Source organism: Podarcis gaigeae, assembly GCF_964106915.1.
Source record: "Podarcis gaigeae genome assembly, chromosome: 6".
NCBI lineage: Eukaryota > Metazoa > Chordata > Lepidosauria > Squamata > Lacertidae > Podarcis > Podarcis gaigeae.
The window spans coordinates 41,456,668-41,484,095 of NC_139682.1; the positions used below are offsets into that span (position 1 = coordinate 41,456,668).

The 27,428-nt window shown below is 44.2% G+C and overlaps 1 protein-coding gene across 33 annotated transcripts in view; it reads right to left on the reverse strand.

The window, feature by feature from the left end:
• The window catches only part of NFASC (neurofascin), a 181,287-nt gene that overhangs the window by 47,066 nt on the left and 106,793 nt on the right, over positions 1-27,428 (reverse strand). For 15 of the 33 annotated variants that reach the window (XM_083745941.1, XM_083745926.1, XM_083745939.1 and 12 more), the window contains 13 exons: positions 20,612-20,743; positions 19,753-19,896; positions 19,215-19,326; positions 18,783-18,949; positions 16,762-16,909; positions 15,326-15,450; positions 12,773-12,808; positions 11,809-11,910; positions 11,446-11,643; positions 10,065-10,135; positions 9,025-9,253; positions 4,112-4,227; positions 1,849-2,053 (listed from right to left, as the gene is read on the reverse strand). In XM_083745941.1, coding sequence (XP_083602067.1) covers positions 1,849-2,053; positions 4,112-4,227; positions 9,025-9,253; positions 10,065-10,135; positions 11,446-11,643; positions 11,809-11,910; positions 12,773-12,808; positions 15,326-15,450; positions 16,762-16,909; positions 18,783-18,949; positions 19,215-19,326; positions 19,753-19,896; positions 20,612-20,743 — 1,785 coding nt within the window. The remainder of the gene's footprint in view (positions 1-1,848; positions 2,054-4,111; positions 4,228-9,024; positions 9,254-10,064; positions 10,136-11,445; positions 11,644-11,808; positions 11,911-12,772; positions 12,809-15,325; positions 15,451-16,761; positions 16,910-18,782; positions 18,950-19,214; positions 19,327-19,752; positions 19,897-20,611; positions 20,744-27,428) is intronic. The other 18 variants (XM_083745928.1, XM_083745917.1, XM_083745927.1 and 15 more) reach the window with 5 other exon arrangements.

Below are 27,428 nucleotides of genomic sequence, written 5' to 3' on the forward strand. Positions count from 1 at the left end.
TATCCATGATGCTTCATGCAACCAAGGCCATCTAAGTCCTATTGATGTTGATGTGAGAGTCGAGCAGTGGGGACTCACAAGCAGGGTACTGCAGTATGTAGGAAGAGGATGCTGGGGAAAGACCCTCTCCTGCCATGCCCTTTACGGGCAGGTATGTGGTACAGAGAGTAAAAAAAGACAGCTTCACAAATGATGTCAAGAAAATTGCTTTTATAAAGGTAGTTTCCATCCATGCTTCTTAAAAAGACTGCTTGGAAGGAAATTTCCTTGATAAAGGAGATTTGCTCAAAATGCATTAGGAACTCAATCATTTGTGAAGCTGTTTCTTTGTGTGGGTGTTTGGTCTTTTCCTACAGATGTTTTTAATCCTCCTTTGCCTGCTGCCTGGATGAGATCCACATATGTGTGGAACTGCTGACTGACCCCAAGGGATGCAGGGCTCTCACCTCCCTGCATCACAATGAAATGGAATGGATTTTTTAAATGCCTTTCCAGTATGCAGCTGGTTAGAGTTTTATGCTGAAACTTCCAGGGCTTACCAGTATAATTCTATGCATAGCAAAAGAGCATTTAGCAAGTAGGTAAGTATGGGACACGGGTGGCGCTGTGGGTTAAACCACAGAGCCTAGGACTTGCCAATCGAAAGGTCGGCGGTTCGAATCCCTGTGACGGGGTGAGCTCCTGTTGCTCAGTCCCTGGTCCTGCCAATCTAGCAGTTTGAAAGCACGTCAAAGTGCAAGTAGATAAATAGGTACTGCTCCGGCGGTAAGGTAAACGGCATTTCCGTGCACAGCTCTGGTTCACCAGAAGCGGCTTAGTCATGCTGGCCACATGACCCAGAAGCTGTATGCCGGCTCCCTCGGCCAATAAAGTGAGATGAGCACTGCAACCCCAGAGTCGGCCACGATTGGACCTAATGGTCAGGGGTGCCTTTCAATCAAGTTACCAAAACCAGCAACAGCTGGGGGGGGACCCCAGGATTTCACTTTCTAAAAATTGCAACTGGAATGAATTCTTGGAAGAATCTTAAAGAACAAAGATATCTGTCTGGTGTGCAATTCTGTGGTTTTAAGTATCTCTAGAATCATAAAGGCGCTGGTGCTTATCAGTCAAAGCATGGTCCATTAGAGTGATATGAGATGGAAACTGTAAACATTAAAGAAGCTTTCACTGCTAGTTATGAGAACTGATGAAAAGCTATTGATCTAGCTGTGAAAGCAAATACAGGCAGTACTCTCAATTCTACCATAAAATCTATCCTTGAGTATGTTAAGAATCAGATGGAATTTGTAGAGTTAGGTAGTAATTGCAACATAAAACCCTTCCATAGATCATACTGCCACGTGCGGCAATGGATCTCATGACTGTTCCAATTTTACAGAATAAAGCTAAGAGAGACTTGTCTGAGAATACTTAAGAGGACAAACAGGAGAGCTACAAATAAAACCTGGTGTCAAAAGTCAGTGCATCGTGCTCTGCCTAACTCACCCATTTTCAGTTAGTTTCCTTGTGCATTCATTTGTCTATCATAATCTATTATGTATTATGAGTCTGAAGCTGGTGAAAAACAATCCCATGAATCAGAACAGTCTCAGTCCTTAGGGCTTCACTGTGTTGACTTTTGCCTTGCTCCACACTGCAGGAGCACACAGTAATCTGGCAGCTGAAGCCAGCCTAACTATTCATTTCAAGTGGAAAATCCTTTTTGAAGTCTTTATCAGGACTGATGACATAGAACCTAAGGAACTCTAAGGCTCTCAATAAGACCGTGTTCTGTTCTACTTTCTTATTTCACACATAAAAGGATGGGATTCTGCCAAGCTGGGCCAATATTATGCAGAGACCTACCTCCTTCAGGCATTGTGAACTCCAGAGTTTCACTTCGAGGCCCATCTCCTCTCCCGTTGACTACAACCATCTCCAGTTTGTAGTTGCTGTAAGGAAACAGTCGGGACACTATGCCCCGTGTCCGGTCTCCAGTAAAACCCATAGACTGCTTTTTCTTAGAGACCCATAGATTCTTCAGCAAACTACTTTCTCTCCAGAAGTAGGCCTTCAAGAAACATGCAAGGTGAGTGATGTTTTCCCCATTTGAGTGTTAACTGGATTTCAAGGACAAAGTCACTATGGATCTTCTTCCACACAAGGATTAGTTCGATCTCACCAACCATTCCACAGGAGAGGAGGAAGTCAATACTGTTTATTGCTCATTTTATAGATGGGGAGACTGAGACATATGGAAGCTGACTCTTGGTCAAGACCATTTAGGCAGATTATGCAGTGGCTATCAAAGAACTGCCCCCTCAGCAAAGACCAGGCTTCTAGGCTTCAAACTGCAGTCTTCCCTCATCTCTCACTGATTATTATTATTATTATTAGCAGTAGTAGTAGTAGTAGGATGAAATTTTAATTTGTCAAGAATCACTCATGGCCAGACTCCAGTACAGAGGCAGAAACAAAACAAAATATACCCTATGAATGAAAATTCTCAGAGCTGAGAAATGTGCAAATGCTTCAAATATATATTATTATTTATTAGATTTATTAGATTTATATCCCACCCCTTATCCAAAGATCCCAGGACAGTGATATAAATCAATTTTGAAAGAAAGTATTTCGCTGCTGATTTGTGTGAATTTTTGCTTGCTTTCTGTTTGGTAAGACAGAAAACAAAGAGAGAAAAAACATGAACTTGAGGACAGAACATGTTTGGCTTTCTGGAGACATTTTTTATTATCTCTGAGCACAATCCTTGAATTCTGACTAGGCCGAAACAGAACTTTAGTGTATTGATTAATGACATGCTAAATACACACTGGGGATGACACAGAAGTCAGGGGAAACTGCTCTAGGAGCTGATTTTCTTAACCACATTAAAAACAGTTTGTTGGTTTTGTTTTGTAAGCAGAAAGACCTCATAAGATAGCAGCTACTTGGAACTCTCTGTTTCTAACTGACTGAGCAATAACTGGATGTTCACAACTAGGGGTGCTTCCAGACAGGCTGCACATTCAGAAAAATATATATGTTATCTCACACTTTCTAGTACAATTACTCTGTTACTTTACTCACTGAAAAAGAAAAGTAATTGACAAGTTCTAGAAAGTATGGAGTAACAGCCACTATCCGGCAACCTTGTAGAACTTCCATACAAACATGTCAGCATGAATGTTCAATGAACACCTGGTCTAGAAGTTCCCTAGAGATGTCTAGAATGTATAGTGTGTACTTTGGATATGATTGGCTAGGAAGGTACCTGATGTGTTGCCCTATGCATGAGCAGAATGTTACATGGCTTCTAATGCTTATGGGAAGCACATTTTTGACTTCCAAATGGTAGAAAAATATCTCTGAGTAGCACAACTTTAGAACATGAAATAGAACAGGTTAAAAAAATGTGCCAGTCCATAAGAACGGAGAATCTAAATTGTAATAAACGCAAAGATCAAATTTATTTTTGCACATAATGTAAAGTCTTTGAAATGAAGACTTTTTTTGCTTTCAATTCAAGGCTAAATAGAAACTCATGATTTTGAATCAGGAAGAAGCCAATTAACATTCAAAAGATCAAAACAGGCTTTCTTCAAAATAGGGGATGAAGAATTGCTAAAATTGAACTTGGCTTGGATTCCCTATTGAAAAAGAGCAATTAAAAAAAATGCTTTGTCTCTCTGGTCTCCCTTCCTCATTCCCCCAGCCTTACACCCACCCCCCCCCAAGCAACCCTTCAAAACAAATCACAAAATTATTTTTTGGGTGGATTCTTGGAGGAAACCACAATTGGCACACTAATTTAAAACTGCTTAAATTTCAAGGAAAAGGCTAGTCTCCTTGTCTAAACTCTTTGAAGTGGGTGGAGAGGATATATACAACTGGTAATAATATTTTGGTTTCTGTATCTCAGCAATGCCCTTACATCTGTACTTTATCACCCGCCCACCAACACAACTGCAAATACTTATTGTCTACATAATAATAGTCTTCAATGCCATTTTAGCAATTTCTGGGTGTTTCATGTCATCTCCATTGTGTAAAAGACAATGTAACCATCAGTCATCATTAGTGTTGGGTGTTAGCCACATTAATGTGATTGGGTTTGGGTTTTGCTCACTCTGTATTCCTTAAGTTGTCCCTGGACGGTTTCCGGGTACACTCTACTCCATTGCAGGCTGATTGCTGTGCTGTTTACAACTTTGAGTCTAATATCAGTGGGAGCGGCCTTAGGATCTAAGTTGCCAAGAATAAAGCAAAGCAGATATTAAGCATACACAGAAATTTGAAGAAAATCCCCATTTCCCTCCCTAGATGCTGCAGTGGTTTACCCAAAGAAAATCATGTAAACAGGAGGCTGCTCTTAAACATTGCTGCCATCATGTGGAGATATAAAGCAATTTCAAGTGCACATTTTTGACATGCGTTTGCATGATGGCGGGATCCATTCTACTCTGGTGCCAGTTTCCTGTATTTCTCACATTTCTCTTTTCTGCCTACCTCACCAGTGCACTCACAATGCTACAGTGCCCTCATAGGTTTTCACAGTTCACCTGACAAACAGAAAACTGGCAACTCTAGAGATTTATACAAATGCCTTTTAAATTCAGAGGTGTTCGATTCACAACAAATCAAGTTCATGCTGTACCCATAAAATCATTTACAACTGAAAGTCCCCACAAGCAGTAGTAAGCAATTTCAGATGGAGAAATGCCCATTTAAGTGGAGAACACCTCACAGCACAGGCGAGCAGCAGGTCTTAAATTTCAGCTTCAGAACCGCTGAGGTAAATTTCTTTATCCAGCAGTTGTTAACCCAAAGAAAAGTTACTCCTGTTGCAGGGAATAAGTGCAGAAACATTTTGTCCATAGCTTTAAGGAGAGTTGGTGGCCTGACAGAGACATATTTGACTCCAGGTGTTGTTGAGCTGCAACTCTCTTTACCCTTGACCATTAAAAGCACTGAGATGGGCCGATGCACTTCAATAACACACCTGGAAGGTACCATGTCGGGTACCAGTGGTTTAGACACTTGCTGCTTCTCTCGGCACTTCTGTTCAAACAGATTTTACTGATTTTTGAAACAATCCCAAACCCCACCCTGGGAAAACCTGTTTATAAGATAGAATAGTGAGAAAGTATACATGCCATGAACAACCAAGCTTGTTTCATATCACTCAGCGCCATAAAAATAAACAAACCCCACACAACCACTCTGCCCTAAGTAAAAGGCGGTATGTGATTAAAGAGGTTTCCAGGGAAGCATTTGGCCTATTGACTGCTTAGTCATCTACAATTAGAATTTGAAAATGCCCGCATTGTACTACTCACAGGAGTTATAAAGTTCTTTACTTTATCTCATTGGTAAAATAGATTCTACTTGTTCAGTTACTGCATCCAGTGTAGCTTCTTATTGTTCAAAATGCCAATGCAGTTTATTGCCTTGCTTGTTATTCATTTCCTTTTTTTAAAAAGTGCTTTCCTCTTTAAACAGCAAGGAAGCTACCCCAGCAGGATGAGAGGCTTCCTGGTAAGCAGGCTGGCTGGGCTACAGAGCAGATGGGAGGAAAAACCTGCTTGTATTTTCCCATTCCCTGGGGACAGGATATGATGCTCAGGCCAATGAGGAGGGAAACAGCTGTTGCTGGAAAGTGTTTCCTGTGGCTGAACACCGTGTGGTGGGGGACAGCTGATTTGCTCTTACTGCCCCTTCCTCCAGGGCTGGGTAGAGCACAGATAATAGCAAAAAGCGTAGATAACAAAAGGCAAAACAAAATGAAAAAAGTCTACCAGGCAACTGACTGGATGCAAGTTTACATACAATGTATCTGGGTAGTTTGAGAACAGTACTTCAGTTTGCAGTGAACATAGGGCTGCCATATCCGGGAAATAGCATCCAGGCAGAATTTACAAAAATCAGAAAGTCAGGTATATGGCAACCCATTCTTTTTGGTGGTGAATTTAAAAATATTAAAAATAGCCCCAAAAGGTCAACTTTTTGGGGGAGATTTTGAAAAACAACAACAACTCAACAATTTTGCCCCCCCCCCCGGAGCTCAACAACTTTTGTGTCCGGATTTTCACTTTTTGAAATGTGACAACCCTAAGTGAACAGTTACATTTTAATTGGAAGAAAACCCAGACACCATGCTGTATTTCTTTCTGCAGACTACTAAGTTGAGGATGATGGCATTTCTTCATCTTCCCCCCTCCCTGCCTCCTTGTGAACTGCAGCCATGAAGGATATGCACAACTGAAAACATCATCAACAGCACCAGTTTACTCATTTTCTCACCTTCCCCACTGCAAATGGTTAATTAATTAACACAGCATTGATGTGTGAACTAGTTGTGATTTCTGGTGCAGCAAAATTTTACTATAGAATGGATTCCCCACTCCCATTTACACACTGTGACCTTACATACAACCTGGAAGGAAGGGTTGTTCTATTTATTAATAGGAATAGAAGTGAATTCTGTGATCTTTCAAGCTGATAAAGCTTTGATAAGCAAGCACTTTTTGAGAGGATGGTTACGCTGTCCTTGGTCCTGAAGTCATTCATAGTTGCATGCAACTGTTACTTAGCTTTATTTTGCAAAGCAAGAAAGGAGTGACCACAGTTCTTTTCTGCCACAGTCCTTTTCTCCCCATTGTATTGCAGCACTTTTTCTTTCTTACATCCCTCCTTTCCTACCTCATCTTCTCCCCTCCCCCACTTACTTTGCCTTTCTATTTCTTTGTTGTTGCAAGTTATTTTTTACGTTGTTAATCTGTATCTATACAAAATTACACAGAAAAAATTCATTTTAAGAAGAGCACGTGGAAGTGTATGACACCAGTATTTGCTTTGCTTTGCTAGAGCCTTCTGAACACAATCCACAAGGTGATTTTGACCAAGAAGGCCTGTAAGAACCTAGAGCAGGCTTCCTCAGCCTCGGCCCTCCAGATGTTTTGAGACTACGATTCCCATAATCCCTGACCACTGGTCCTGCTAGCTAGGGATCATGGGAGTTGTAGGCCAAAAACATCTGGTGGGCCAAGGTTGAGGAAGCCTGACCTAGAGTAAAGATGCTAACAAGATTGTGGCATGACACAGTAAAGAGGCAATCCCTAAAATCAACTGAGGTTTCTTCATAAACCAGGTTTGTACATATTGACTTGACAAGCAGGGCATTCTAGATTGATCCCTCTCTCTTTACACCCTGGTAGAACATAGTAGAATATACCTGACCTCCCTAGATACTCACCCAATTTTCAGGAGGCATTTGAACACCCTTTAACTTGGGTTGCCATTTAAAAAACAACCACTTCCTTCTGATTTTGATCACTAGATATCTACTTCTAAACCTTGTAACCTGACAGAGCTCTTGGCATGTATTACACTTCTAATTCAAATTGAACAATATATTTTTGAGAGTTGGCTTATTCAGCAATTCTTGAAGATGATTGCTGGAGAACCACAATGACCAAAACAAACATCACATATAGATTTAACTTCAATGCCTGGCAATCATTTTTGTGCCTTGTAGACCTATCTGGCAGCTGCTGAAGGGCATAATTCACTTGGTGACTATTGATTTTGTTTCGGGATATGATTTCAGAACAGGGGGAGAGGATCTATGGCCCTCCAGATGTTGTTGGACTCCAATTCCCATCAGCCCCAGCCAGCCAGCGTATGACCAATGTTGAAGGATTCAAGTTGTAGTCCAGCAACATTCTGAAGACCATATGTTCTCCACCTCTGCCACAGAACATAGCAGCAGAGGATATGATTCATGTGTCCCTTCTGAATTTTGTTATGGAATAATAAAAGGGGATTATAGTTTTGAGGACTCAGGTGAATTTCTTATGTTCCTGAGAACATTGGGAATAATTCCAGCATGAAACTTTAAGAATCATAAACTGTGGGAGCTAAAATCAGACAGAGAGCACCAGGCTGATGATCCAAGCACTGGAACACTGAGCTCACTGCATAGTTGTATCCTAGAGTCTTAGCATGTCTGGGACTGTCATACAGATAAACAGACACCTGTTTCCAAGCTGACTTTAGAAATGATGCTGGCCATTGACCAAGACTCCCGTGTAGGTTTGTTTGTGAATAAAACCGCTACCATATGGTGTGTTAACAGCCCCTATTCCCTCCACCAACAGCATGACTGCAAGGTACGAATGTTCAGAAGTCTCAGAATCATTTAAGTCTACATGATCGATGCATAGCAAAAGAATGAACCTCCTGTGAAGCAATAAAAATAGGAAGTGAATTGGAGTAAAAGTTATTGAAGATGGATGCCTTTTGAAGGTGGAATGAAGCACTTCTACATTCCAGTGATTGTAATGGAAAAGGTTTAAGCCTATGCTTAACTCTCCTGATGAAATCAGTGTAAAAGTGAATACGGATTTGAGCCCAAGTACCCACAAGTTACATCCAACACTCTCTTGTATTTATCCATGTAACTTTTTATTTATACCCCCATTCATATGAATGTTATTTACCTACTTACTTACCTTTGTTAGACAGACAATGAAGCTGGTGACTACAGCTGGTTCATATAACCTCTCTGAGTCTGTTCTAGACCCGTAAGATGGAATAATATCTTTTTCTAAGCTCAAAATGCTGAGGCAGCCTAGTAACTATATTGTCTGCTGCTGCTCTGCCTCTGATATAGTGTGTTATTCATGGTTGGCATGTTTTGTTCATTTTCATGTGTGCTGTTAGCTTGCCTTGAATATTCTATGAATGCTTTAAATAAAGAAGATATGTGTGTTTTAAATAAATAAGAGATGGAAATATAAATCTTCAAGAAAAATGAGTTAATTTGAAGTTCATGGGCATGCAAGCTAAATGGTCTGTTGGGGCACTCCAGAGACCTCTGAAGTTTCTACATGAGTGTTTCATTCTCCAGAGTGCCTGGCACTGGAATTCAATGCCTCCTGTTAACAGAGCCAATCACATTTAAGATCTTGGATTGCAAGACTGCCAGTGGTGGAGTCTTTTTTGGTACCCCAAACTCTTTACATCTATGAGAATACTCACAATCTTCCCCCGAGTAGCCAATGACGGTCTCAGGTTCCATAGCAACCCCATAGTCGTTTTTGGCCTGCACTTTGATCTCGTAGGGTGTATAGATGGGCGTCTGTGTGACAGTGAACTGGTTGGTGTCACCCTTTACCGTCCTGTTGTTCCAACTCTCCCGGGTGTCTCTTCTTCTCCATTTCACAATGTACTTGAGGTTGGGGCCGTAAACTTGGGTTGCATTTAGCGGCTTAAAGGATACACAAAAATTAAGAAATCCATTATTACTTTTGTTAATTTTGAACACCAGCTGCTATCCCTGCCACCTGAACAGTGTTTCTGTGACTCCAGAGGATACAGAATCATAGATGGATCTAAAAACAAACAGGACTAACAAGCCCATGGTGTCATAAGCTTTCATATGCTAGAATCTACTTTATCAGATGCATGAAATGTTGCCCTCTGTTGGCAGATTCTCCCTCCCTCCCTCTGTATGTGTGTTTTCGAGCTTTCCTCTTAGCCTTTGTGGACTCTAGCCCACAAAAGCTTATACCCAAATATGCAGCTTGAGTATTTACTGTGTCACAGGACACTCTGTTTTCACTGCAGCAGACTATTCTGTGAACTGCCCTGAGACCCCTGGGTATAGGGCAGTATATAAATTCTAATAATAATAATAATAATAATAATATCATCACTTTAGAGATAACAAATGCAAAAGGCATCCAGGTAACTGCACAGTTTCCAATTACATGAATTGCACCAGCAACAAATATACATATTGGAGAGTTATTCTCTTGGACTTGCTGCAGGAATATTTGGACTGTTTGGCTTTGAGATATTGGATTGTGCATGCCATTATTATTTTGGCATTGTAAATATCATTTAAGTATTAGAAGGTGTTGAATTTTTTTTTGTACATTACTGTCAATGAATTTTTGTAAACCACATGCAGAGTTATTTAGCTTGTGATAAAATTTATTGCAGCAAAGGCCATGGAATGCAAACCTTGTATACAAGAAAAGAATGTGCTATAAACAACAGCTCCCATGTTAACTCACCGTCCAGGATATCACCATGTTATTTTTGGCTGTTCCTGCTCCTTTAACTCCTGTGGGGTTAATTTCTGGACCTGAAATAAATTAACACATGAAATTTGTTTTAAAGCATTGAATGCTACAACACAGCTACCACAAGCTTTTCTATACCATGCAATATTGCTAAAGGAATAATCTCTTTTTTTCCCCACATAGGAATGCTAGAACACAAAGGGGAGACCCACATAAAGCCTCTGCCAAAAGGAAAGACCTATGCAGTTGCTATGGTACCACAAAAGCTATTTGCAAAGCAAACTTTTAAAGTTACTATGACACTGGTGATGTCAGTTGTTTAAAAAGCACTTGAAACAAAGATGGGGAAACTATGAAGGGACATTAATCCCCTCAAAAAAGTCAATCTGGAGCAGCGGCTGATGCTGGTAAGGCTAGAGAGAAAGTGGTTATGGTGTACAGCACTACAGACAATTCCCTTTATGTGTGCTACCCTTTCTCTCTCTCTCTCCTTCTGTGTTCCTATTAACACTGGCCTGAACTAATCAGTTGCAGAGGCTGCCTGGAATTTGGTCAAGGGCTGCTTATGGCCCATGAGGTCATGTTTCCCACCACATATTTAAACAAAGGGTTATGAGTAAATTAAGATGCACAAGAGCCTTGTCCTTAAAACAGAAACAAGCCTTCTTTGATGTTATGTACAAAAAAATCCAGCCCATCACTTCCCTAATTTGAGAAAAGTATTTATTTGTGAGGTTCCCCTTGCATTCCATGCACATCTACAGTCCAAAATCTTAAACTTAAAATTCCAAGCCAGTACATATCTGTTAGGATCTCTGACAAAAGCCCATTAGCATAAAGATACTTGGTCGACTCAGAAAAAGCTCAGGGCTGCTTTGTACATTACACCAGGGATGGGAATTCTGTGGCCCTCCAGATATTGTTGGACTTGACTCACATCCTCCCTAACTACTGGTGATGCTGGCTAGGGCTGATGGAGGTTGCAGCTTAGCAGCATCTGAAGGCTGCAGATTCCCTATCTCTGCATGACATGGATAAGATGCACCAAAAATGTTTTTATGTGCACGCATTAAATGTAATGTAATGGGACAACATGACAAAGAGGTGCATGCATATATTTCACAGGTATACTTTCCAGGGAACTGAGAATGGCCACTACTGCTTCAAGAGCACACATGGTGACAAATATGGGCTAGCTAAAAAGGTAACGCGTGACACAATCCACATTCTTAGTGTCTCTCTCTTTTATATGTCCTTGTTCTTGCGTACATTACAATTGCATAATTTTATGTAAGTGTTCTTTTCCTTTCAAATAGCACTTACGTGCCCCATTCAAGTCAAATTCAAGCACTTCAAGTCAAATAGCACTTACGTGCCCCATTCGTATGGTATCGCTCAGAAGGCAAGCTGGGGTAACTGCTTCCTACTTCGTTCACAGCTATTACTCGGAACTGATAGTTGACATAGGGTGCAAGGCGCAGGATGGCAGAGTTCACGCTTCCTGGGTAACGGGAATGGTTGTGCCAACTTCCAGGTTGGAATCTATCCTCTTCAAATTCCACAATGTAATCTAGAAGAGCAGAGTGTGAAGGCTTGCTAAAGTTGCAACATAATTGTCAGGGAAGAGTTAGACATTAATTATCGGCCAGCTGACTTTTAGAAAGGAAACCAAACCAAAGCAAAGCAACAACACTGTTCACCTGTAGGGTTTCAAAGTAGAGGAACAAGTGCTGACCTGTGATAGGGCTGTTGTTGTCGTCGCCAGGAATCCACGTCAACCGCACACTCCTTTCAGCGAGGTCAGTTAGTTCAAGATCACGAGGACGTTCAGGACGTGCTACAGGCAAAAGAATGCATGTAAGGTGCAGGTGTCCCTCATGGGCTAGTCCACTCAAAATATATTTGGGTATCATGACCACTGACTCTGGGACCTTGCAGCATGAAGCAGAGAGAACTCCACTAAGGCCATTTCCTCAGAGGAAGAATAGCCAGTATTGCATTTGGGGACCTCTTGGACACAGAACACAGCCCTGCCTCCATTGATGGACTCAGATTAGGAATCAGCCTTGCAGAAGGCTACAAGATCAGTAAAGGCCCTTTAACAACTCAGCCAGCTCCTCTACACAGGTGGAACCAACCATGCAACAGGTCTTACCAGCCTTCAGTTGGCTTCTGGCCTCTGCTGGGACATCTTCATAAAGCTACCTTGGTAGGACAGCACTTCAGACAACAGGGCTCACTTAGAACTATCCAAGGTTCTGTTTTTCTCTGCCCTCTTCGTAAAAGGGCCCTAACAGTTAATCCACATTCTTTGCAAAGACAGAGCTTTACAAAGAAGGAACATAAATACAATGAAAGGCAAAGGTCACCTTGCAAAAATAAAAAGGAGGGTAAGAAACACCTCCCATTACTTTTAGCATCAGCCCCCAAAATTCATCCATGCAGACTAATTAAAATATTCTTCCTTTGCGGTAGGGGGCAACATCAACAACAATTTGTGCAATAGAAATCAAGATCCCCTACCTCAATGAGGTCCAATCATCAGGGATATTTATCATGAGGTTTGGGCCAGCCAAAGTTACCCAACTTTCAGAGGCACTTAAATTTCATACTAAAGTCATTGCAATGGTCAAGCAACAGTGTAAGAGAATGTAAAAATTAATAATAATCAAAGTGGTAAATGGATCAGTAGAGATTACCTTTGGGTAGGGTCATACGGTTAACAGAAGAAGGAGCTGCAAAAATAGATATTAGCTATTTAGATAGTTAGTTCAATTCTTAAGCACAACTTGTTGCAGGGATACAATGTGCAGTGGCTGTGCCAGGTTTCAAGAAGCCCTGGGCAAGATGACTTCCAGACCCTCCTCCACCACTGAAACACTTTGTCTTCCTCTACCAGGCGGCTCTAGTTGCTTCCTATCTTCTAAATGGTGAGAAGGGAATAGACAGAACCCTAGTTATCTCTTTTGCTTGGAGGAGGGGAAAGAAAAGAACCTGTCTGTTACCTTCCTACAACCAGGAAAGTTTAAAAGGGCGTGAAAGAATGGATATCCTCCCACAAGTACAAAAATAAAAAAAAACACGGTTGCCAAGCCTTTAGGTATGTGGCCCTGAAAGCGAAGTTATGGCTTTGGCTTAAGCTTTGTTTCAGACCGGTAGGTTTGGCCCCCTTGATTCTGAGGGATAACTTTAAATCTCCATGGGAAGGGGAGATAGTGGAGGAAGTGCAGAAGTGCGGGTTGTCCTCCCTTTATATAGAGTCCATGACGTATAGCCACGCAAAGGCGGTGATCGCCCAAAGAGTAAGGGATATTGCGAGACAGGAGGACATAGCCCGTGTGAAACCAGGGCTGTTTCTGGGGGAACAGATGTACCGAGCTGCTCCAGCTTGCTACCTGTCGGATATCCACTACGTGGAATACCACAGACTATTTACCGCGGCTAGGCTGAATGTTCTTGACTCGGCGGTTCTGAAGGGAAGATATGGAGGAGTCCCATATGACCAGAGATTATGCCATTGTGTGTTGGGTGAGGTAGAATCCACAGAGCACATTTTACTGAGCTGTCCCTTCTACAACGATTTAAGACAGTATCTTATAACCCCATACTTACCCCAGCTTAGTCCCTGACAAAGAGGAAAGCAGACAGCATATCTGCTAAATAAGTCTTCTAGGAAAACAACTTTGTCAGTGGCTAAATTCCTTTTCCTGGCACTCAAGCGTCGGAAACGTACAATTGAATGCCTTGATGTGGGTTATCTGTGAGAAGTTTAGTGCTGTGGCCCTACCTTATTCATGTACCCCTATGATGTTTTAGTTCATAATTCTGTATTGTGTTTTATTTCTGTGTTTTATTTCTGACTATCGGTCAAATAAAGGAAATTGATTGAAAAATAAAAAGTAAAAAGGACTCATCCTCCCCATCCCTTAACAAGCAGCAGGAAAGCAAATTAAGTTCCTTTTCCTAGTCCTTTTTCAAAACCTTTTTATAGAGGCTGATGGATGCTTTGGCTCCAACATACCTGACAATCTCTAAAATAACATTTTGGGGAAAAAGTTTGCTTAGTGGTGGCACTTCCTCCCTCTTGGTGGTGGAAGCAGTCAACACGTAAAAAACACACACAAAAAACAAAACAAAACAGCAGAGCAAACAAGCTGCTGCATTCAGAGCAAAAACTGGATAGTTTTATCTTTCTTTTTAATTTCTCAGAGTGTTTATGAAGCCCACATGGAAACCAGAGGCACCTGGGTGGGTTCAACTGTCTAGAGCATTGCTCCAAAGGCAACTGTGCACCAAACCCTGCTGTAAGGGTTTCAAAAAAGAAGAGTCAGGGACTACCATGGTGGTGCCCTTTGGGAGCACACGGCACTTACCTTACCCTAAATCAGGCCATTGCTCAGTTATGTGTGCACTGACTCACAGTGGCTCTCCAGGGTTTCTGGCAAGAGTCACTCCCTGGAGATGCCAGGGACTGAACCTGGAAGCTTCTGCATGCAAAGCAGATGCTCTACCATTGAGCTACAGTCCCTCCTCTTGCAGTTGTGTCCCATGGTCCAGCCCTATCAGCACCACTCACCACAAGGACCAGAGTACCAGCCTTCACTGAATTTTCTTGGAAAACAGGCCCTGCTATGCACCTATATGTATTCCAGTTATCATCAGTGTTTCCCTAACTAGCTCACAGACAAGACCGAAACACAAAAGATGCAGAGTTGTTCAAAATGTTTGCTTAGGTGTCAGGGACTTCAACATCTGGACAAAACTCAAGTGTACTTCATTGACTTCAGATTAACCAAAGTCCTGTGGGCCCTGCCTGGTCACTTGCAACAAGGAATGGAAGGATCTGTCCATTTCATTTCTCTCAATTTCTCATCTTTCCAATTTTAAATTCAGTTTCCCACATTTCTGCAGCATTTTGTGACTTTTTTTTTTAATCCTCATGAAAATTAGCTACAGTTAGCAAGGTGCCCTGGTTAATCTTCAGATATCTGCTCAGAAAGACCACTGAAAGCTTTTTGAGTAAGCTTTTACTTTAAAGACAATACAGGGTGTTAGAAATTGTTAAGAATAACATTCCAAATTCAAAGGAATTTGTTATATGTTTCATGACCATTGCACATGGTACCCTGTATGTGTTACTCTACAACACAGGAGAACAGGTATTAAAATCTGTCAAAATAAGCTGTCAGTCCCCCCCCCCCCCCATGGACCTCGTCTCAAGCTCTGTAAACTTAAAAGGAATATCAAGTTACCCAGAACAGTGAGATGGGCTCTGGCAGTGTCTCGATCTAATTCAGTGCTGGCAACACAGGTGTAATATCCTTGATCTTTTTCAGCCACTCCATATATCGTCAGGCCATCTTCTTCTTTCTTCATCCTTTCACAAAAAGAAAACATCAGAAATAAATCTACACACAGTAAGAATAATCTGACCCCACAGCTTGCTTCAAGCAAAGGCAGGACCAGCTGTAACAGCTATCTTGTGTATGTTTATTCATTTTTATTTTATTTAGTATACTTTTATGCTGCCCTGCATCTTATAATCTAAGGGCAGGTTACAAACAAAATGTAAACATAAGAGATAAAATATAAAATGATCTAGTACAACAATTTTATGTTCTGTAACATGGCAGCGTAAGAAAACAGTCTCTGACCTCTGGTGACAAAATCTTTGGCTGCAATTGAAACCCCCTTTGCAATGCCCCTCCATGTAACTGGGTAAAGGTGTCCGTCCACTGGCGCAGAACTCTCAATGCACCCACTGAACATGCAGGAGATGTACAGGCAGTGGGATCCTCAACAGTGGTAGCCTTCAGAAAGCTCCAAAATATGGTGCTTTGGGGGTAGGCTGAGCTAGCCCTGGATCTGCTAGATCTCAAGCTGGCCCTCCTGCTATAATTTACCAGCACTGGGCCATATCCAGGCCAGTTCCAGGCTGACACAACAATTTCCAGCAGCTCCACCTCTCTATCACACCCTGCTGCTGTCGTCTAGACTTTAGATTCTCCTGCCAAGCTTTTAATTTCCAGTAAGAGGTAAGAAACACACCCACTGTTATTTTCACACAGTCTGCTACTTCTGTTGTATGTCAGAGTAAGCAATATTAACTGCTGCATAGAGACACCACCCCCAGGAACAATATGGGAACAATTGGCCATTCCAAGTTTATTTATACTGTAAGACACTAATTAACAAATTACATGGAAATAATATTATTCATTATGGTAGAAGAGTGATTCTGGCTGGCTTTGGCAACACAGCTACCTTATATAAAGTCAGACTATTTGTGCATCTACGGATGGGGGAACCTTTGGCCCTGCAGATGTTGTTGGATTCCAACTCCCATCAGCCCTAAGCAGCTTGGCCAATGATCAGGGATGATGGGAGTTATAGTCCAACAACATCCAGAAGCCCACAGCTTCCTCATCCCTGATCTAGGTCAATATTGTCTACTCTGGTTGGCAACAGCTCTCCAGGGTCCTATCACTTATCACTTGATAATTTTACCTGGAGATGCCAGGGGCAGAACCTGGGACCTTAAAACTACAGTCCCCCTCCCTGGAGAAAAGACAGCAGTACAGCTTACCAAGATAGCAAAAGGATTTATTCCTTCTTTGTGTCCTCTGGATACATAAAATGTTAACGTCTTGAGAAACATACAGCCTATGAAAACGAAGACAGCACAGACCTGCTTCCAAAGTACAGAGGGGAATCATCCTTGAGCCAGGTGACCGTAAGTCTCAGCGTGGGGTCATGCCTAACCCGACACATTAGATGAACTGTGGAACCCTTCTTTGGCACAGCATCCTTTGGCCCATCTATGATCCTCGTTAGATCTGTGAAGAGTTATACAGTTATAAATCGTAAGAATGTAATTTTGGGGACTGTGCGAGTAGTCAGTTTAGTGGAAAGTTTAGTGGAAAGAAACCACAGACACTTTGGGCAATTAGAAATAATTTAGTCAGATTGCAGAGTTCCTACAGATTTCTAGCTGCAATTCTTTTCCATACCCATAACTACCCGTTTTAGAGTGATAAATCCTGTAAATATTCTTTTATTCCATAGCAATGCCAACTTTGAATACACATGGTGGTGGTATCTGAGACATGTACTTTTGTGCTATGGAACGATTTGATAAATGGCTGTTTTAGAGAAGCAAGTTACCGTATTTTTCTGTGTATTGGAAAAATACACGGAAAAATCATGTCAAAAAACTGGGGTTGTCCAATACACGGATAGTGGCATGGGGGGGGGGAGAGATGTTGCATGCAGGGAGCTATCTGGGGGCACTGGCTGGTGGCGCGCAGCTTCCCCTGATGCTGCTGTGCATGGGAAGCACTCCCTGGATCATTTCCCATGCACAGCGGCATGGGGGAAGGTGCCCTCTAGCCAACTGGCTGGCTGGCTGGAGCACAACTTCCCTTGATGCTTTTGCACACAGGGAGTGTTTCCTGCCCACAGCTGCATGGGCAGAGAGGCTCAACAACTTTGGGCCATCTCCCCTCATTTTCTTAAAACTGAGTCCCCCCAAATAGGGGGGAGTCTTATATATGGGGGCATCTAATATACAGAAAATTACAGTATATCACAAATTCCAGTGACCTGGTTTGGATAAGCTGTTTTAAATATTTCAGGTTACAGATATGTACTTCTCCAATATATTCACTTGGGACGCGGGTGGTGCTGTGGGTAAAACCTCAGCGCCTAGGACTTGCCAATCGCATAGTCGGAGGTTCAAATCCCCACGGTGGGGTGCGCTCCCGTCGTTCGGTCCCAGCGCCTGCCAACCTAGCAGTTCGAAAGCACCTCCGGGTGCAAGTAGATAAATAGGGACCGCTTGCCAGCGGGAAGGTAAACGGCGTTCCGTGTGTGCTGGCTCGCCAGATGCAGCTTGTCACGCTGGCCACGTGACCCGGAAGTGTCTGCGGAGAGCGCTGGCTCCCGGCCTATAGAGTGAGATGAGCACACAACCCTAGAGTCTGGCAAGACTGGCCCGAATGGGCAGGGGTACCTTTACCTTTAATATATTCACTTACTCCCACTCTGAGGTCTCTTCAGAGTTCTCAGCATCTGCTTAGGGAGCCCCCAAAGGCAAGAGTGTGTGGCAGAGTGTGTCCCCTTTCAGCTGGCCGTCTCCATTCGAAGCTCTTCTTTTACTCTCCTTACTCTCTATAATCTTTATATTTCCACCTCCTTCTCCTTCATTTCTATCTTTCCTCCACTTAACATATGTTGCAAGCATCTACTGATTAGGTGGTGAAACAGGGTCAAATGACAGATCCCTCCTGTCACTGGAGTGTGGTGCATGGTGTTGGGAGTCCATAGCATTCCCATCTCTGTGGGCAAAGCTAGATAGCCTCTGTATCTTCTCATAATGGAACAGGTAAGCAGGATGGGAAATGAACCAACTCACAGGACTTTTGGAAATTGTTGCTTAGCGTTAGTTCGGAGGAGTCTATCAGCTACAACTCAACAAGTGACAGAGGCCCACAGTCCATTTATTTCAGGAACACTCAATCAGTCACATCATAGCATGTATTGCTGCTTTCCCTCCTGGTTATACTTGAAGGTACTTAAGACCCACTGAAGAGCACAGCTATTTAACCTTATGAGCATAAACCAAATATAGCATTCTTGTCATCAGAGGGTACCCAAGATCTACATTTTCTGGAGGATACTTGTTCTCTGCTTAAACAGAAGCCATCTTACCTTTTATTTCCAAACGAACCTGGTTCTGTGCTTTACCCAGAAGATTGGTGGCCACACAGGTGTAAGTTCCTTGGTCTTCTTTCCGAGCCCTGATTATTTCCAAAGTCCCATTCTCGTGAACTATATAGTTGCCACCATGCAGCGTGCTTCCCTGGCCATTCTTAAACCTCACAACAACACAAGATAATGCTTGTAAGAGAGGGAAGCAGAATAAAGGTGCAGATTGACTTCCAAGTGTGGGTACAGGATTGCAGAGAAAGGGAGCAATCCTCTGCTCAGTAGGCAGGCGGTTGAGATACATCCAAGATACATTCCTTTATGGCCATTTATCAATGAATTGAAACACATTTGATTCTAATAGAAATTCAATTGATTTCAAAAAAGATTATCTGTCCCAAACAGATGGTATGGCTTAATAATAAAAATCCTTACCATCGTAATGTGGGGATTGGGGATCCAAAGAATGGACAGTCAAGACGAGTCCGGTTGTTTAGAATTACTTTGATCAGCTGATTACGAGGGGCAAGGATCCGAGGAATAACATCTTTAAAAGAGATATATAGATAGATAGAAAGATAGATAGATAGATAAACAGATAGCCTGTAAAGGTAGTCAGAGATTTTCATTTGTTTTACAGAATATATATTATGTCTAGCTTTACATTTTTGTTTTTTTGGCTTTTGCTTATTGTTCTCATTGATGGATTTTTGTCCTCAATCCATTCTAGATGGGATGTGTGACACAATCATCTTTGGAAGGGAATAAATATATTCCTTTTGCCTATCAGTAACTGCCTACACATATAAGTAAACTCCTTTGCCTTTTGTGAGTTAGATCAGCTGGCGTTCAAGGATGTTATGGTTTGCTAGGGAAAGAGAAATAATGATTTCATGTTCACTTCAAAATGGTGCCTTCGGTGACCTCTATAATCTAAAGATGTCAAGAGCCCATTTGTCCATTCAATACTTACCCAGCACACTGACAAAGGCATTGGCCAGCAGGTACCCATGTTCGTTAGAAGCATTGCATTGGTATACAGCACTGCTGCCACTTTGGATGTCCCGAAACATAACAGTGTCTCCCGTTACTTCACGGCTTGGGTTGGGAGTGGAACCTTTGAGAAAGACATAAACATAAGTGATACATAGTTTTTAGCCTTGCCATTAATAGGGCTTGGCTAATTTGCCAATTTTGGTTTCTCTCGTTTTCTCATTTTCCTAAGTCTTCCATTTTCCACATCAGTTTGTGTCTTTTTTTAAGTCCTCGTGAAAATTCACCAGAATTTAAGTGTGAATTTATTTTAATATAGTATTGCATGTTTTTATGCAATTTTGCCCAATATACACATTTTTGCAAAGCTGAACATCTCAACATGGAAATGACTTCCTTTTCTGTGGTGCTTAAAGGCAGATCCCCATTATCATAATATAGTTCACTATGGGAATAAATGAATTTGTTCAGAATTCTGTCTTCCCTTTAAAAGATTACCATGGCTGATGCTATGCACTGGTGAAGGAAGAGCAGTGGGGGGGGGGGAATGCACCGCCCCCGGCAGCATGATCTCGGTGGGATGCCAACGCGGCTGCCCTCCTGCCCGCACTGGGCGCCACGCCCCGCAGGCAGTGTGCCATGCCTCCGGGATGCACGCCAGCCCCGCCCCGTCTGCTCTCCGCCCCCCGGTGCCGGAGCATGGAGCTCCGCCACTGATGCTATGTATGGTCATCAGTTAAGATCACAGTTACTTGAAATTACAGCATTTCCTTCTCCACACCCATGAAATCAAGATACACTATAAGCCATTATCTTCTGTTCATAACAGGTTTGCTTACTTTCTATAGGTTCTCCATTCACCAGCCACTGGATGGAAGGCTTGGGGTTACCATTGGCTCGGCAAACCAGTCTCCCATCCTCACCAGGAGCCAAAATAAGATTCTCTGGTTCATCCAACCAGTAAGGAGCAGCTTTAGAACAAGAGAGTGAGAGACACACACCAAAGTGTATTATAGCTATCTCAGCAAAGCTCCTTTTGTGTTCTTTCAGCATAGGCTATACTGATTAGTATATAAAAGTGACTGATAATCATCCTTCTGTACCATTTTTTTTAAAATGCACCATCTCAAGAACAGCTAACCATGACCAGCATAGACATATAACAGCAGACACGATAATCCTGTGTCAGTAACACTTAATAAAAATCCAGCAGCAGTAAGCAGCCATATTCATTTCCCACAAAGTATCAAAGCAATGTTTTCAGGCATTGTGGGAAACTTAAGTGGCTACAAAGCACTGCCACCACTCTGTCCTAGGAGGGGCTTACTAAAGGGCACTTTGGCCATGATCCCCTCAAACTTGGAGCTTGCCTTGGTAGATTGTAGCTTTATGGGAGGAAACCAGCACTTTGGTATAGGTTATAAAACATTTAAGGTCAAAATTGATGTCACTGCTGGAAATGTTTGGTTATTATTACCAAATGTTTTTTGTGGATATTACACCTCCAGTATAATATCCAGCTAGGGGTCTTCTTATATAACACAGGGAGGATTCACATTACTGGTAGCAAAAGAGTGCAGTGGTACCTTGGGTTACAAACACTTCAGGTTACAGACTCTACTAACCTGGAAGTAGTACCTCAGGTTAAGAATTTTGCCCCAGGATGAGAACAGAAATCGCATGGCAGTGGTGTGGTGGGGGGGGGGGGGAGGCCCCATTAGCTAAAGTGGTATCTCAGGTTAAGAACGGTCCTCCGGAACAAATTAAGTTTGTAACCAGAGGTACCACTGTACTGTTCTCATTCATGTAAATAAAAATTCTATTGTCTCTTTGCTGAAGACAGTCTTTTTTCGTATTGACAGGAACGGTAATGTTTTGGAGGCACAAATTAGATCAACCTGGGTTGAGGAAACATGCATCTCTCATAATGACAGAATGTTGCATAGGGGATGTATTCTCTCCCTAATGATATTAATGACTAAGTGTATTAAGTCTGAATGTTCATGTCAGGGAACTGCCATCGGAAAGACAGGAGGTGGAGGGGCTCTCAGAAGTCAGGAGAGACTCAGCAGCGGAGGAAGGCACCAGCAGGGGGAGAATGGGAGATCAGAGAGAGAGGGAGGCAAAGGAATGGCTCAGGGAGTCTTCTAGCGATAACAGCGGAGAAGTCTCAGGACCTCCCATAGGTACACCCACTCCTCGCCGGAAACTGTCGCGCCGAGAATCCAGACGACGCGTTTCCGTCAAGGAGCTTTTATGCTGGAGTAAATTCCGTAAACGCCCACTGTCGGATTCTGCCAGCGATTGAGGGAGCCATGCTTAAGGGCTCCGCTAAAGACAGAGCTTTGCTAAGCTGAGCAAACTCTGAGGGACTAAGCTTTTACGCACAAGCAGCTCATCATCCCATCACAGCAATCCGACAGTCTTTGAAAGCAGCTTGTGCAAGGAGAGGCATCATGAGCAACCCAGCCGGAGCCGGAGAAGCAGGAGGAGCTGGAGCGGGTCCAAGCCTGGAAGAAAGGTACAGGATGTTGGAGGTCCAGCTAGCGCTGCAAACGGCTAGGCTCGAGGAGAGGAGGGCTCAGGATGCAGAAAAGGGAAAAGCCACCCCACTCACAAGGAAGGTGCCAGGATTGGTGCAGAAATTTGGGGGTGATCCCAGGAACTATCAAGCCTTTAGGACAGAGATGCAATATGCCCTCAATCTGCAGTTTGATGACTTTCCTGATGAGGAATCGAGGGTAGCGTTTGTGATTGGCCATCTCGAAGGGGAGGCGAAAGACTGGGTGAGACCCCTGATGGCAGCTAATAATGACGCCCTAAAGGACTCAAGGAAGTTTTTTCGCGCCATGGATCTGATGTTTTCCAGCGAGATTGAGCAGGGTGTGGTGCGCAGACAGTTAATGGGGTGTAAACAAGGGAGCCGAAATGTCCGTGAGTACTGGACTGAGTTCACCATGTTGATCCATAAATTGGGTTGGGATTTGTCGGCGGAACCGATACAAATGCTGTTCGAAGAAGGACTATCTTCGGCAGTGAAGGACGAACCTTCCCGGGCACCCAGGGCGGAGTCTATGGACCAGCTGACTAAATCTGCGCTGGCCATAGGAGCACGCCAGGAGGCGAGAGCTTTGGAGAAGCGGGAAGGGAAGGGGGAACGTTGGAGGGATTTCCGCATTCCAGAGATTCCCGAGCAGCATTCCCTGTCAGCAGAGCCGATGGAAATTGGAACAGCGCGCGCGCGCGCAGTTTCAAACCCCAGTGAAGGATGGAAGAAGGAGGGAAAAGGCGCCAATAAATGTTTTCTCTGCCAACAGCCAGGTCACTTTGCCAGAGTCTGTCCGCAAAGAAAGGAATGGCAAGGGATGGCGGGAGCTGTTGGGGGGGAGGAGGAGGGAGTTAAGGAGCAAGTAAAAGCCAACGCCTGGCTGCCACCATCGGGGCACAGCAGCCAGGCCAAAGAGCAGTGAATGTGCCCACGCCGGAACCCCCAAGACCAGCGCTTGTAATAGAGGTGTCGCTAGAGCTGCCAAACGGACACCCACTAAAGATTAAGACGCTATTGGACTCAGGCAGCTCCTGTAATTTTATGAGTAAGGAGTTTGCAGCCGAACACCAGATACAGACTACCCCTTTAAGTAACCCTTTGCAGGTGACCACGATTGATGGGAGGGCGCTGTTGGGAGGAGAAGTTAACCAGCAGACTGTCCCAATGATAATGAGGGTGGCAAGGCACACAGAACTGATAGCGTTTAATGTGGCCACCTTGGGAGGAGCACCCATTATTTTGGGGATGAGCTGGCTAGCGCTGCATGATCCGCTAGTGGGATGGCACCAGAGAGTAGTCTTTGGGTCAGCGCATTGCCTGGCACACTGCAAGGAAAGGGAAGCCCAAGTAGGAACCCAGGCCACGCTAGCAGGGATGGAAATAACAGATAAAGGGAAGGTACCACGACAATACGCCGACCTGGTTAACGTCTTCAGCGAAAGAGAAGCAGATAAACTGCCCCCGCACAGACCCTTTGACTGTCAAATTAACTTACTCCCAGGAGCCCAATTGCCAGTGGGCAAGCTGTATGCAATGTCAGACAGGGAGATGCAGGAGTTAAGGGAGTCCATTGACAAGAATCTCAAGCGAGTTTTCATCAGAGAGTCACGAGCGGTGGGGGGCAGCCCAGTGTTCTTTGTGGACAAAAAAAATACTAATAAACCCAGATTGGTCGTGGACTTCAGGGCCCTAAATGCAGTGTCAGAACCAGTGACTTTCCCCATGCCCAGAATCGATGACATTTTGACCCGGGTGAGGAAAGGGAAAATTTTTACCAAGCTGGACCTAAGGGGGGCGTATAACCTGATACGTATGAGAAAGGGAGATGAGTGGAAAACCACTATGTTCACCCCCTTGGGGGCCTTTGAGTACCTCGTTATGCCCTTCGGTCTACAGGCGGGCTCGGCCTGTTTTCAATCGTTCATGAATCACGTCCTGGGACCATTGCTTTACAAGAACTGTGTAGCGTTCTTAGATGACGTCCTGGTGTACTCAGAGAATGAGGAGCAGCATGTGCGAGATGTAAGAGAGATACTGAGCAGACTGCAAGAAAACCAGCTGTGGGTGAAACTGGAGAAGTGTCAGTTTCATACCAGAGAGGTGGAATTCCTGGGGTACCAGTTGTCAGACAAGGGATTGGCCATGGATCCTGGCAAGGTTCAAGAGGTACTGGAATGGAAGACACCAAAAACTAAGAAGGACGTGCAAAGGTTCCTGGGTTTCGGAAACTTCTATCGGAAGTTCATCAAGAACTTTGCCCACTTAACGGCACCCATCACTGATTGTCTCAGCAGCAAGAAGAAATTTGTCTGGACGGAAGAGGCGCAGCGAGCATTCGAGAGATTAAAGAAGGCGTTTGCGTCGGAAGAACAACTTTTGCACGTGGATCTACAGCAACCAATGAGAGTGGAGACTGACGCATCAGACCGAGCGGTGGGGGCCGTGCTTCTACAGCCAGGAAAAGATACGTCGGAATGGAGACCGTGTGCCTTCTTCTCGCGGAAGTTGAACAAATCCGAGAGGAACTACACCGTATACGACCGAGAACTACTTGCCATTCATGAAGCGTTCCGGAGATGGCGACACTTGCTGATTGGGGCGCAGCACAAGGTCCAAGTGCGGACCGACCACAAAAATCTAGAATACTGGAGAACTGCCCGAGTACTGAACCAGAGACAAGTGAGATGGGCCCAGGAGTTCTCCAAATTCCATTTTGAAATTCGTTACGTACCAGGACCAGAGAACGTCAGGGCGGACGCTCTCTCCCGAAAACCTGAGTATTTAGAGGGGGAGGGAGCGCCTGAGGAAAGGCATATCATCCCCGAGGACCACTGGGTGTGTGGGGCGGCATTGGTGGGGCAAAGAGAACTGGTAGAGGGTACCGAGAACGATGAATACGCCCAAGAGAAACTCAGAGAACTCAGGGGGACAGGGGAGAATGCAGGGGGGTTTGAGGAAAAGAACGGGGTGTTGTATTACAAAGGGGCACTGTACATACCCGATGGGGAACTGAGGGGCAGAGTGCTCAAGCAGTTACACGACAGCCCCACAGCGGGGCACTTCGGGCAGCACAAAACCATGTGGTTGGTCACCAGGGAGTTTTGGTGGCCCAAGGTGAGGGAAGACGTACGGGAATATGTTAGGGGGTGCGACAGGTGCCAGCGAGCGAAAGGGGAGAGGCTGGCACCAGCGGGGCTATTGGAACCTTTACCCACACCAGAAAGGCCATGGGAGGCGGTATCCATAGATTTTATGACGGATCTGCCAAAATCCAAAGGGAAAACAGCTGTCATGGTGGTGGTAGACCTATTAACTAAGATGTGCCATTTTATTGTCTGTTCACACGCGGTCACAGTGGAAGAAACCGCCAAGTTGTTTGTAAAGCATCTTTTCAGGTTGCATGGCGCCCCCTTGAGGGTGGTCTCAGACAGAGGGAAACAATTTACTTCCAGGTTCTGGAGGAAGCTCATGAGCTTACTGCAAGTAGAAGTCAATTTTTCAACTGCCCGGCACCCAGAAACAAATGGGCAGGCGGAAAGGGCAAATGGGATTTTACAACAATACCTGAGGTGTTATGTAAATGACAGAGAAAATGACTGGGTAGATAAGTTGGCCCTGGCAGAATTTGCCTACAACAACACGGAGAATGTGTCCACAGGGATAAGTCCCTTCCTGGCAAATTATGGGTGTCATCCCAGGGCATTTCCAGGAGAAGGAGGGGAGAGGTGGAGTGTCCCGGCGGCGGAACACTTTGTTGAAGAGATGGAAGCGATCCACCGGAAACTCCAACTTAACTTAGAGAGGGCCAAGGAAGAATACAAGAAGCAAGCAGACAGAAGCAGAAGGGAAGGTGAAACCATAAGGGTGGGGGACCGGGTGTGGCTATCCACCCAAGGACTGCCGTTCAAGGGAGGGTGTAAGAAATTGAGACCCAAACGGCTGGGACCCTTTGAGGTCATACAACAGGTCAACCCGGTAGCATTCAAACTCAGATTGCCCAACCACATGAAACTGCACCCAGTATTTCACAGGTCCCTACTGTCACCGTACCGAGAGAGGCGAGAGTGGGGGGAACGTGAGAGGGAGGTTACTCAAACACCAGTCATAGAAGAAAGGGAATGCAACATGCATGTGGCAGAAATCATTGATTCCAGGTGGAAAGGGAATCAGGTGGAGTATTTGGTAGAATGGGAAGGGGAAGCGGAGTCAGAAAACACATGGGTACCGGCAGAGGAGGTCAATGACGAGGTTTTAATAGAAACGTTTCATCAACGGTTCCCAAGGAAACCTCAGCCCGTGGCACGGTTCAGGAGGGAACACTTCGGCACCACCGATGAGGAAGAGGAGTTTGAAGGGTTCCCAGAATCAGGGGTGGAAGAGGGAATAGACTCTGACGAGGAAGAGGACTCAGGGAGGAGAGACGGGAGGCAGTGGCGAGAAGTGTTTGAATCCTCTGATGATGAGGAGTGTTCCTTCCGGGGTTTTCCATCCTCACCGCCAGTAGGGGAGGGGGCAGGAGGGGGTGAAGGGGGCCCTGGAGGGGAGGTGGATGTCAGGGAACTGCCATCGGAAAGACAGGAGGTGGAGGGGCTCTCAGAAGTCAGGAGAGACTCAGCAGCGAAGGAAGGCACCAGCAGGGGGAGAATGGGAGATCAGAGAGAGAGGGAGGCAAAGGAATGGCTCAGGGAGTCTTCTAGCGATAACAGCTGAGAAGTCTCAGGACCTCCCATAGGTACACCCACTCCTCGCCGGAAACTGTCGCGCCGAGAATCCAGACGACGCGTTTCCGTCAAGGAGCTTTTATGCTGGAGTAAATTCCGTAAACGCCCACTGTCGGATTCTGCCAGCGATTGAGGGAGCCATGCTTAAGGGCTCCGCTAAAGACAGAGCTTTGCTAAGCTGAGCAAACTCTGAGGGACTAAGCTTTTACGCACAAGCAGCTCATCATCCCATCACAGTTCATCTATGGAATAAAAATTCCTAGGTACATATATCAAACATGTGAGAAATAAGAGTTATCTTGAATCCTTTTCCTTGACATCTAGTTTTCAGCATGCAGGTGTGTTTTTTTTTTAATGCAAGAACATTCCATCCTGAAATCTCCCACC